This window comes from Scyliorhinus canicula, chromosome 9 (assembly GCF_902713615.1).
Source record: "Scyliorhinus canicula chromosome 9, sScyCan1.1, whole genome shotgun sequence".
In the NCBI taxonomy this organism is placed as follows: domain Eukaryota; kingdom Metazoa; phylum Chordata; class Chondrichthyes; order Carcharhiniformes; family Scyliorhinidae; genus Scyliorhinus; species Scyliorhinus canicula.
Window position 1 is genome coordinate 192993276 of NC_052154.1, and position 12545 is coordinate 193005820.

General features: G+C 46.9%; 1 protein-coding gene across 15 annotated transcripts in view; it reads right to left on the reverse strand.

Moving 5' to 3' along the window:
• LOC119971978 (zinc finger protein 665-like) overlaps positions 1 to 12545 on the reverse strand; it is a 65118-nt gene that overhangs the window by 2385 nt on the left and 50188 nt on the right. For 12 of the 15 annotated variants that reach the window (XM_038808383.1, XM_038808379.1, XM_038808377.1 and 9 more), the window contains 2 exons: positions 10737 to 10802; positions 5863 to 6507 (listed from right to left, as the gene is read on the reverse strand). In XM_038808383.1, coding sequence (XP_038664311.1) covers positions 5863 to 6507; positions 10737 to 10802 — 711 coding nt within the window. Of the gene's footprint in view, positions 1 to 5862; positions 6508 to 10656; positions 10803 to 12545 lie in introns of all 15 variants that reach the window. The other 3 variants (XM_038808382.1, XM_038808389.1, XM_038808391.1) reach the window with 3 other exon arrangements.

The window sequence follows — 12545 nt, forward strand, 5'->3', positions numbered from 1 at the left end:
TCATTTCATTTTCATTTTTTTCATTTCATTTCATTTTCATTTTATTCATTTCGTTTGGTAAGGTCCCAGACTTAGAGTCACATAACTTGATCATGGGAGGGGACTTCAGCACAGTCATTGATCCGGAATTGGACCAGTTAAAATCCAGGACAGGAGGGGGCTGTCTGTGGCAAAGGAATTGAAGGGTTTTATGGAAAAGATGGGCGGAATAGACCCATGGAAGTTTGCACAGCCGAGGACGAAGGAGTTTTCCTTTTTCTCACTTGTCCAGAAGGTATACTCTAACATCGACTTTTTTGTTCTGAGCAGGGCGTTAATACCGAAGGTGGTGGATCATGTCCCGCACTGGGTGGATCTACGGGTTAGTGTGGAGAGAGGGCAACGCCTGCTGTGGAGATGCTAGCGGACGAGGCGGTCTGTGTGCAAAAAGAGGCCGACGTCTTGGCCTTTGCCTCCCTGGTAGCCCGGAGACAGATCTTGTTAATGTGGAGGGACTCAAAGCCCCCGAGTGTAGAGACCTGGGTTAGTGACATGGCTGGGTTTCTCAGTCTCTAGAAAATAAAGTTTGCCTTAAGAGGGTCAATGTTAGAGTTCTCCCGGAGGTGGCAGCCGTTCATCGACTTTCTCAGGGAAAATTAAAATGTCAGCAGATGCAGTATTCCAAAGGGGGCGGGAGGGGATTGTCGTATGGTTGAGGTGTGTGAAGATTGGGCTGGGGGGGGGCGGGATATGTTTATTTTACCATGTTGATGTCATTGTTTATGTTACTGTTCTAAAAAATTTTAAATACCTTAATAAAATATTATTTAAAAAAAAAAGAAAGTATACATCGTGTTGCATTTGCAATTTTCTTTGTCTTTGCCTGAGTTGGTTTTCTTTTGTTAAAACTTATTGGGGTGGAGAGAGGGGAAGGGAGTGGCACAAAGCAGGTCATATCGGATTGCTTGCTTGTTATAAGCAGTACCTGATATTCAGTTCTATTGCAGTCGATGGAATTAAATGCCAGGCACTGTTGTGACGAGGCAGGCAATCCAATACCACTGGTTTTGTGCCATGATCCAAAATCAGTTTTGACCTCATTCTTTTTCTGAAATGCAAGAATCAGCATTTCTTTTCAAACCAATAAGCCTCCCTTCACAGTTTGATTAGGTTCGTCGCCATCGGCTGTCCCTTGATTCAAATATGATGTATTCGAAGATACAAAGGTGGAGTATTGTGAGCAGTTCTGGGCCCTGTATCCAAGGAAGGATGTGCTGGCCTTGGAAAGGGTCCAGAGGAGGTTCACAAGAATGATCCCTGGAATGAAGAGCTTGTTGTATGAGGAGCGTATGAGGACTCTGGGTCTGTACTCATTGGAGTTTGGAAGGATGAGAGGGGATCTTATTGAAATGTACAAGATACTGCGAGGCCTGAATAGAGTGGACGTGGGTGGTTAGTTTAGATTTGGCATGGAGGCGACTTTGGTTAATGGGTTTTCCACCTATTTTTTAAAATAATGTTTTTATTCTCCGTTTTCACATTTTCCTTCAAAATTTACACCCCACCCACCGACAGTAAACGGTAACAAATACAAAATCAATCCCCTTAACAATAACAACGACCCCATCCTCCCACCACCCCAAACAATTGCCCACCTGTCAATATATGCATCCAATAAAACAAACCCTCTCACGGTGGAAAGAAAAAAACAAAGGAGAAAAAGAAAAAGGAGTCCGGGACCGCCCATGGTCACCTCGGTCCTTCAACTCCTTCAGGCAGCCCCACAATCCTCAAATTCTGTCGCCTGGATCTGTTTTCCAGGTCTTCCATTTTTCCTCGCAGATCCTTGTTAATCTCCATCACCGTCCCCATCTCCTTCCCCATCGAGATAAGTTGATCACCGTGCTGGAATAATGTCTCCTCCACTTCCTTCAGCGCCTCCCCTTGCTCCCGCACCTCCGCCACTGTGCTCGCTACCGCCGTCGTCACCGGGGAAATCGCCTCCTCCACCAGCACACTCAAAACCTCCCTCATCTCCTTCCTCATTGCCTCCATTTGTTTTGTAAACTGCCTTTCGAATTCCACAGCCATCACCTTAGTTATTTCTTCAGCCATAAGCAATGCGGCCTCCCCTGGTGCTCCAGCCTCCATTTTCCTTGGTGACCCCGCAGTGACCTTTCCACTCCCCGACGGACCTTCAGCTGTTTTTTTTACGGCTGTTTTTTTGCTCACCCTCGACATTTTCCTTTACTGTGCATTCACTGTGCCTTCTCCCTGCTTTTGCCGCCTCCGTGGACCCTGGGACCGGGCTTAAAGCCCCGGAAATGCCGTCCCCGAACGGGAGCCCTCCATTGTGCGGCTGCCTCCCGCCCGCCGTCACCGGAAGTCTCGGTTTTCCACTTAGATGATATTTAATACTGACACCAAACAACGTTGATCTTTGCAGATGTAAACAGCCACAGTCAGGTAGATTTTAAAGTCTCACAGCCTTGCATGATCCTGATCTTGAAGGGGTCTCTTTCAGGTTTCCCACTCAAGGCAGTTATTGAAGCATTTCTAGGATTGCCAAAAGTTTCTGGATCACAATCTACAAAGCCCTGGGGGATTTACTGAGTTCAATGCTTTGGTCAGATTGATGAATGCAGCAAAGAGTTCCTCCTGATATTCTTTTTTTTAAATAAATTTAGATTACCCAATTATTTTTTCCAATTAAGGGACAATTTAGCGTGGCCAATCTACCTACTCTGCACATTTTTGGGTTGTGGGGGTGAAACCCACGCAGACACGGGGAGAATGCGCAAACTCCACACGGACAGTGGCCCAGAGCCGGGATCGAACCTGGGACCTCAGCGCCGTGAGGCAGCTGTGCTAACCACTAGGCCACCGTGCTGCCCTCCTCCTGATAGTCTTGACATTTTTCTTGACTTGTTGGCAGTTTCTCTGGAAGCCACACTGCGTTTCTGGAAGGATTTCCTCAGCCACAGGAAGTAGGCAATTCTGGAAAAAGCATGTCAGAATTTTTCCCGAACAAGAGGGACTTCAATAGTTCCCACGGCATGAATTATTCGCGTTCCTGAAGATAGTTACAACTGTCTCAGAGTGGGTTAGGATGGAGGTGGAATCTTGTGAGGGGTCTAGTTTGAGGGCTATGGTGACGGCAGCATTGCCAAAGGCTCCGAGTAGGTATTCAGGGAGCCCAGTGGTGCAGTCCACGGTGAAGATATGGAATCAGCTGAGGAGGATTTCAGGATGGGAGGGATGTCGGTGCTAACGCCGATGTGTGTGAATCATGGGTTTGAGCCGGGGGGGATGGATAGTGTATACAGGAGGTGGAGGGAAGTGGGGCTGGTCAAGGTGAGGGATTTGTATTTGAAGGAAGGGTTCGCCAGTCTGGAGGAGCTAAGGGAGAGGGTAGAGCTGCCGAGGGGGAGTGAGTTCAGGTATCTGCAGGTTAGGGACTTTGCACGAAAGATCTGGAGGGGGTTCCCTCGGTTGCCAGGAAACACTCTGCTGGAGCGACTGCTGCTTCCGGATGTGGAAAGGGAGGGAAGAATTAGGGATATATATAATTGGCTGGGGAAGCAGGGAGGTGAGCGGGTGGTGAAGATCAAGCAGAAATGGGAAGAGGAGTTGGAAATGGAGATCAATTGGGGATTATGGAGTGAGGCACTGCGAAGGGTAAATGGGACCTCCTCTTGTGCAAGGATGAGCCTGATACAGTCGAAGGTGGTGCACAGGGTACAAATGACTCAGGGGGTAGCAGATGAGTGAGAGAGGTCTGGGCGGGGGCCAGTGAAACACACGGACATGTTTTGGGGTTGCGGAAAATTGGCAAGATTCTGGGTGGGAGTGTTGACGGTCTTAGCCAGGATAGTGGAGGAGGAGGTGGACCCGCACCCCTTGGTGGCGATATTTGGGGTTTCAGAGAAGCCGGAGCTCATGGAGAGGAGGAAGGCCGATGTTGTGGCCTTCGATTCTCTGATTGCACGGCGGCGAATTTTGCTGGAGTGGCGGTCGGCAAAGCCACCGGGGGTAACGGCTTGGTTGGGTGACCTGTACTACGGTTAGAAAAGATAAAGTATGAGTTAAGGGGCTCAGCAGGGGAGTTTGAGAAAAGGTGGGGGATGTTTGTGACCATGTTTGAGGGGCTATTCGTCACAGGAGGGTGGGTGATGGGGAGGGGGGGGGGGTGATAAAGGGGAGCAATCTGTACAGATTGTTGGGAAGTATGTTTCCCGGGGTGTTTACTTGCTGTAACTTGCTAAAGTTGTGGTGAGTGGAGTTTTTTTTACCACTGCATGTTAGCACAGTGGTTTGCATTGTTGTTTCACAGCTCCAGGGTCCCAGGTTTGATTCCTGGCTTGGGTCACTGTCTGCGTGGGCTTCCTCCAGGTGCTCCGGTTTCCTCCCACAGTCCAAAGATGTGCAGGTTAGGAGGATTGGCCATGATAAATTGCCCTTAAGTGTCCAAAAAAAAGGTTAGGTGGGGTTACGGGGAAAGGGTGGAAGTGTGGGGATAGGGTGGAGACGTAGGCTTGGGTAGGGAGCTCTTTCTAAGGGCCGGTGCAGGCTCGATGGACCGAATGGCCTCCTTCTGCACTGTAAATTCTATGACTATGACCAATCATTTCCAAAGGGTTGTTTTCCTCAAGACATGTACAGTGAGTGCAGCCCCCTAACGTCAACCATCCATTTAGAGGTGTTCAAAACATGGCTGGGTTTCCACCTCCCCACTGGGGAGAAACGCATGGTTCACACCTGCATCTTTTCACCATTACATTTGGGAACTCATGGATACCAATCTCCATCCTGTCATTGCACAGCACAGTAACCCTCAGCCTGTGTCAATTATAAACCCCACGCTTCAAATTGTTCTCAACCAAAATGATATTTAATGTAAAGACAGAATAGGAAAAGGACTCACTGGTCCATCTACTTGGTCTCACAAGAGTTGTGATAGCTTGCACGTCGGGATAAAGACACACCTTACCCATCATCAACCAACTAATCTCCTTGGCAAGGCAAAAAATTTTTTTTTTTTTTTTAAATCCAGGCCAGTTCCGGGGGCGCAATCTGGAAAATTCCTCTCTGTGACTGCTCCAGGTGATTTGAGCTATTCTAGATTATACTGACCCAGATTTTTAGTCAAGGGTACCTACCTCCTGTTCTCATCTCCACCCCAGCCAGGAAAGATCCAACTCTCTCACAGGCTTCACCTCTGATCCCTGCACCGTCCAAATCCACAACCAGTACCTTCTACAAGGGCACGGGGAGCACACACATGGAAACAGTACCCCCCTGGAACTCCCCTCCAAGCTTCTCACCATCCTGATTTGGAAATATATCGGCTGTCCCTTCACTGTCACTGGGTCAAAATCATGGAACTCGCTCCCCAAAGCACTGTGGGTGTACCTAAACCACATGGACAGCAACGGCTCAAGAAGGCAGCTCACCACCTCCTTCCCCAGGAGAACTAGGGCTGGGCAATTAATCCTGGCCAGCCCACATCACTTGAATGAATAAAGAAAAATCCTGCCCAAGTGCATTAATAAGATACTTTTTGAAGATAAACATAATCTTCCAAATGTAGGACCATTCCCCCCAGCACACACACGGTGGTATCATTTACAAATTACTCTCTCTCCTCCCCCCGCCTCATCAGCAGCTAGGTTACTAATGAAAGTGAGAAATACAAATGGTCCCAACATTGATCCTTGAGGGACACTCCTCAAGGAAAATCCAAATCCATTGATAACTGTCCACCAATTCTTAAACGACTGCAGCAGATTGCCACTAATACCACAAGATTCGATCTTGCAGAGCGGCATCTTATGAGGTGCTTAATCACAAGTGGTTTGGAAGTCCAGACGGGGAGAATCTTACCTGAGGGAAATCGTCTATGTTTCTGAAGGGAGGAGGAGTCCACAAATGTTTTCTTGCAATCATCACATTTGTACGGCTTGTCTCCAGTGTGGCGACGGAGATGTATTTTTAGGTGCGTACTCCGATGAAATGCTTTCGCACAAAAAGTACAAGCATAAGGACGCTCACCTGTGTGAGTTCGAAGATGGTCATTTAGGTTGGACTTCTCTGCAAAACCTCTGCCGCATTCATTACACACGTATGGCTTCTCTCCGGTGTGAGTGCGTCTGTGCATTGTCAACTGTGCTTGGCTCAAAAATCTCCTCCCACAATATTCACATTTAAAGCAATTCCTTCCGACAGAAATAACGTCATTGCTTGAAGATGCAACCTCTTTAAACGTCTTGGCGTTGTTGAAAGGTCTCGAAGAGGAGTTGGCTTTGTCATCAGTTTTATTGTTAATGCAATTCATTGGAGAATGAGAAGTGTTAGTTCTTCGTTCTTCTAATGGGCAGTCATTCAACAAAGTACCACCCCAGAAAATGTCTGCTGCGAAGCTATGGTCATAATCACCACGTTTTGTGACATCCGGAGGGAAATGGTAGCTTGAATCCCCAAAGCACGTTGCTTCAGTACGATTTACGCCAGGAAGTGCAAAAATTGGGCCTATATTAATTTAAAACACACAAGGCTTTGATGCAATTTGAAAGCTGAAAACAAACACATACAATGCAAACGTATTCCCACAAGGACAGTTTGGCAGGTATATAGGTTTACCTCAGTCCAGTGAGATCACTGGAACCAAAGGCAAAAGGTTGAGTGTTCCAGACTAACTCAGAAACTGTGTGCATATAATCCAAACTAAAACATCAGTAACAATACCCAAAGACTGCATGGTCAGAGTTGCCATCTTTTCTGATCGAGTCTTAACCCAAGACCACATTCGACTGACAAATGGAAAGGAAGCCATTGTACAATTCACAGAAGAGCAGAGATTCTCTGGGCGGCTTTGCAAACATTTATTACTCAACCAACACCATTAAAACACAACCTAGTCATTTTATAGGATCCAGATTGGCTGGCACACTTGAATAATGACAACAGTGACTTCAGAAGTACTTAATTGGCTGTGATGTGTTTGGGGACATTCCAAAAACTGGAAACCTGCTTTATAAACAAACATATGTCTTCCTTCATGTTGTCTTTGGTGGGGAAATAATTGATTAAAGGAAAAATCCAGAATTCAAGTGCTTTTAGTTGTGTGTGAATGATTGAGTCCCCATTTTATATTTTATACATGTTCAGCAAGGTGGTCTCCACCCCAGAGGTGTGAAATGCCTTCAAATATATCTGTAGGATAACATTGTAATTTAAATGCAATCTGTTCTTGAAACCATTAAGAAAATACAATTACTTTATTACATTGGAATTTGTAGCTCCACGAGACATGAACTTTGTAGTGATGCTACGGCATGGTCGTTGGTGAATTCATTGTTGTTACAACTTGCATAACTGTCAAACAGCATGAAACAAAACTAATGTTTTGTGTTTATGAAGAAAGGTGTCTTCAGAGAAATTGGACTGAGATAGAAGGAAGTTGCTGTGTGATGTGTTGCCGTTCAGTGTTTACAACTGGTGTGAGGAAAGGTAGCTTAGTGTCACTGTCAGATACCAAACTGCACACAATATGTGATACACTCAATGGTGCATATGGTGCACTCAATGATTTTGGAGTTCAAATTAAATTGTCCCATGTAATCTGTCGCATGGTAGCACAGTGGTTAACACTGCTGCCTCACAACGCCAGGGACCCGGGTTCAATTCCGGCCTTGGGTGATCGTCTGTGTGGAGTCTGAACTTTCTCCCAGCATCTGCATGGGTTTCCTCCGGGTGCTCCGGTTTCCTCCCACAGTCCAAAGATGTGCAGGTCAGGTTGGCTGGCCATTCTAAGTTGCCCCTTAGTGTCCAACGGTTAGGTGGGGTTACTGGGTTACAGGGATAGGGCAGGCAGTGGACCGAGGTAGGGTGCTCTTTTAGAGGGTTAGTGTAGACTCGATGAGCCAAATGGCCTCCTTCAGCACTGTAGGGATTCTAAGAATACACAGTTGAAATTTGTGTAAAATATGTATCTTTGTGGTAGAGCCCCTCCAGCAGTGCAATGGGTTGTATTTAATCTGAGTGGTTTAGTGGAGGAAGAACTTCTTTTGAAATGACTCCCAAACTTTCGGTTTCACAAATGTTGCTCAGATGTCCCAAAATAGAAATTTAATTTTATCCAATCAATAGCCACACCTCTTAGCTCTATATTAACTGTAAACTGCCTTGCAATGTCCTGAAGTCATGAAAGTTGCGATAACAATTGAGATATATACTCAGCATTGTTGGCATTATTTTTGTTGGGACGCTGGTGTAGCGGTAATTTGTTGGGACTAAAGTTCAAGCACCGACAACAGGTAGAATTTAAATCCAATGAATGAATAAACCTGCACTTTGTTGAGTTTGGTGGTGGTGGCCACGTTGAAGATTTGGAGGCAGTTTAGGCAGTATTTTAAGCTGGGGGGCCAGGTCAGGGAGAATGCCAATTAGGGGGAATCATGGATTCGAGCCGGGGAGGATGGACGCAAAGTTTTGGAGGTGCAAAGAGGCGGATTAAGGAAATGATGGATTTGTTCCTTGTGGGAGAGAAGCATGGTTTGACGCAGGGGGAAGGGTTTAGGTACATTCAGGGTTCGGGGCTTTACAAGGAAGGTTTCCCCGAGCATCCCGATAGCGCCAGCGTCCTTGTTGCTGGAAGCGGTGCTTTCAGCGGGGGGGGGTGGGGTTGTGTTGTTTCGTCGATTTACGGGAGGATCCTGGAGGATAGGGTGTCCATGGAGGGGATTAGGGCAAAGTGGGAGGAGGAGTCGAGGGTGGGGGGAGGGGCACTGGAAGAGTGGCTGTGGTGTGAGATGCTGCAGAGGGTGACTGCCTCGACCTCGTGTGCGAGGTTGGGGCTAATACAGCTGAAGGTAGAGTATGAGGCACACCTCACAGAGTCAAGGATGAACTGCTGTTCAAGGGGGTGGAGGATGTCTGTGAGCGACATGCGAGGGGCCCTGCGAACCATGTTCATATGTTTTAGTCCTGCCCGAAGCTGGAAAGGTTTTGGAGGACGGTGTTCAGCACAATCTCAGGGGTCTTGCATATGGCCCGTTTCCCTAGAAGCCATATTCAGGGTGTCGGACCGGCCGGAACTGCAGGCTGGAGCGGGGGCAGATGTTTTAACCTTCGCCTCGCTAATTGCCGGGGAGGATGGATGTGAAGTTTCGGAGGTGCAACGAGACAGAATACAGGAATGAGATAGAGAATCTGGTGAACTGGTGCAACGACAATAATCTCTCACTCAATGTCAACAAAACAAAGGAGATTGTCATCGACTTCAGGAAGCGTAGTGGAGAACATGCCCCTGTCTACATCAATGGGAACGAAGTAGAAAGGATCGAGAGCTTCAAGTTTTTAGGTGTACAGATCACCAACAACCTGTCCTGGTCCCCCCATGCCGACACTATAGTTAAGAAAGCCCACCAACTACTCTACTTTCTCAGAAGAGTAAGGAAATTTGGCATGTCAGCTACGACTCTCGCCAACTTCTACAGATGCACCATGGAAAGCATTCTTTCTGGTTGTATCACAGCTTGGTATGGATCCTGCTCTGCCCAAGACCACAGGAAACTACAAAAGGTTGTGAATGTAGCCCAGTCCATCACGCAAACCAGCCTCCCATCCATTGACTCGATCTATAACTCCCGCTGCCTCAGAGAGGCAGCCAGCATCATTAAGGACCCCGCGCACCCCGGACATACTCTCTTCCACCTTCTTCCGTCAGGAAAAAGATACAAAAGTTTGAGGTCACGTACCAACTGACTCAAGAACAGCTTCTTCCCCACTGCCATCAGACTTTTGAATGGACCTACCTCGTATAAAGTTGATCTTTTCTCTACTCCTTACTATAATTGTAACATTATATTCTGCAGTCTCTCCTTCCTTCCCTCTGTACGGTATGCGTTGTCTGGACAGCATGCAAGAAACAATACTTTTCACTGGATACTAATACATGTGACAATAATAAATCAAATCAAATTAAATCAATTGCTCGTTGGCGGGTCTTGTTGGGTTTGAGGTCAGCTTCTCCACCCTGTGCCTCGGCATGGCGGGGGGACCTGCTGGAATGTCTGACCCTGGAGAAGATGAAGTTGGAACTGAGGGGGGCGAAGGAGGGGTTCTACAATTGTTGGAGTTTGTTCATCATGTACTTTCGGTGGGGGGGAGGAGACGAAGGGGGTTGTGGGTGTGTCTGGGTTTGGGTGGGATTGTTTTTTATACTGTTGTTTTCCTGTTCTTCTTGTTTTTCGTTTGTAAATATGTAAATATGGTGAAAATATGTAGAAATTCATAAATCTGAATTGCAACGGTGGTCTCAATAACGGAGACCATGAAACTACCAGACAGACAGGAAAAACCCATCTGGTTCACTAATGTCCTTTCGGGAAGGAAATCTGCCATCCTTACCCGGTCTGGTCTGTGTGTGACTCCGGACCCACAGCAATGTGGTAATCCTTACATAGCCTCTAAAATGGCCAGTAAACTGCTGAGTTGTATCAAACCACTTTGGAAAAGTTAAGGAAAAAACTCTTGCCCATGCCATCATTTTTCATCCTTTTCCGATTTCAACTATTTGTCCCCAGCTTCACACCGAATGTATTCCAGAACATTTTTAGGATCAGCTCCTCTGGCTACTGTCTATAGGATTGGATTCATTGAACATTGTGTGGTTACCTCTGTACTGCCTTTGTTTTCCATGTTACTTCCTCAGGTAAACTGCAAATCATCGGTGCCATTTGTATGACAATTCTTACCTTGCTCGGTCATTGGTGCTATTGGGTGCACTGCTGCTGAATCTATCTGGTCAGTTTTGCTGCAAGCTAAGAGAACAATAAAAGCAAGTGAAGGATTAAAAGCGACGATCATAGCTGTCTAAGCACGTTATCAACAAAGTTCTATTCCTGTTAAACTCAGCTATCAGTTTGGTGAGCTGCATAGGATGATGCAAATACTTAGAACATAGAACAGTACAGCACAGAACAAGCCCTTCGGCCCTCGATGTTGTGCCGAGCAATGATCACCCTAACGCATCCACCCTATGCCCCCCCCCCCCTCCCTCCCATTAACCTTATATTTTTAGGACACTAAGGGCAATTTAGCATGGCCAATCCACCTAACCCGCACATCTTTGGGCTGTGGGAGGAAACCGGAGCACCCGGAGGAAACCCACGCACACACGGGGAGGACGTGCAGACTCCGCACAGACAGTGACCCAGCCGGGAATCGAACGTGGGACCCTGGAGCTGTGAAGCATTTATGCTAACCACCATGCTACCATGCTGCCCACTTCAACACACCTAAACAACCTCATACCCTGGAGTGAGAAAGCATAATTAGCTTTAATCGGAATATCACTCAAAACGTTCACCTCATTAAAACAGGGGCCACGCTTCAAATCTACTTCCTTGCCTTTATTACACTTTCTGATATTCCGAAAGGGTGAAAAAGGTTATGTAAATGCAAATCTTTACTTTACAGTAATCTCAGCCCACGGCCGATATTTGCAGAGCCTGTGAGAGTCCAGGACGAACTTATCATCGAGGATGGGAATTGTAACCAATGGCTTGTACCATTCAGAGGAATGGCATGGTCCTGGGCAGACAGCCTCTGTTTTCAATCATCAATGCCAGTTTTTTTGGAGGATCCTGGACAGCTGAAGAGAAATATAATCCGACAGGACTAAAGGCTCAGCCTTGGTTTCAATTTTTGGCCATTTTATTTACTGGGCGTGGCAGGAGCGTGGTTATTACACTAGCAAAGCCTGGATTAAATGGCAGGCAGAGGATAGGCTCTTCCTGGCAGTGGTTCCCGAGCAACGCACTATTTAGAATGGGACCGTGATGAAAAGTTACATTCAGATGGGTGTCTGTGAAATTGAAGTCAATGTGGCCTTCACAAAAAAGAGAGAAACATCCACATTATTGCCAAAAACACAATGCTGGCGAATGTCCATCCGGGAAAGGACCCTACTTACCCCTCCCAGTCTGACCTACGTGGTTGATCCAAAATGCTTCCAAATGGATTTGGGAAATAACGTTCAGCACTGCAGCACCACCACGACTGTAAAGTCGATAGAAATGGACATTAAATGGACATGAACCTTCAGACAACAAATTGTCCAGCTATCGCTGCAAACAGATTATGACTGCCAGAGGTGGCTCCCTGATCTAGGTGTCTGCCTCAGTGATCGATGAGCATGGACTCATCAGGAGTCAAAAGTACCCTCGCCCCCACCAGCTTTCCAAACATCTGGACACATAGTCCGTGGAGTTGGAGCCTTCCAGGGACTCGGGCAGCCTGAAGATCCTCAAGTTTTGCCATCTGGAGCGGTTCTTCAGATCGTCTACCTTGGCCTTTAATACCTTCCGCTCCACCACCATCATCTCTGCCTCCAGTGGGTGGGAGGGTGAGCTGTGAGGAGGATGCAGAGATGCTTCAATGTGATTTGGACAAGTTGAGTGAGAGGGCAAATGCATGGCAGATGCAGTATGATTTGGATAGATGTGAGGTTAGCCACTTTGGTAGCAAAAACAGGAAGGCAGACTATTATCTGAATGGCTATA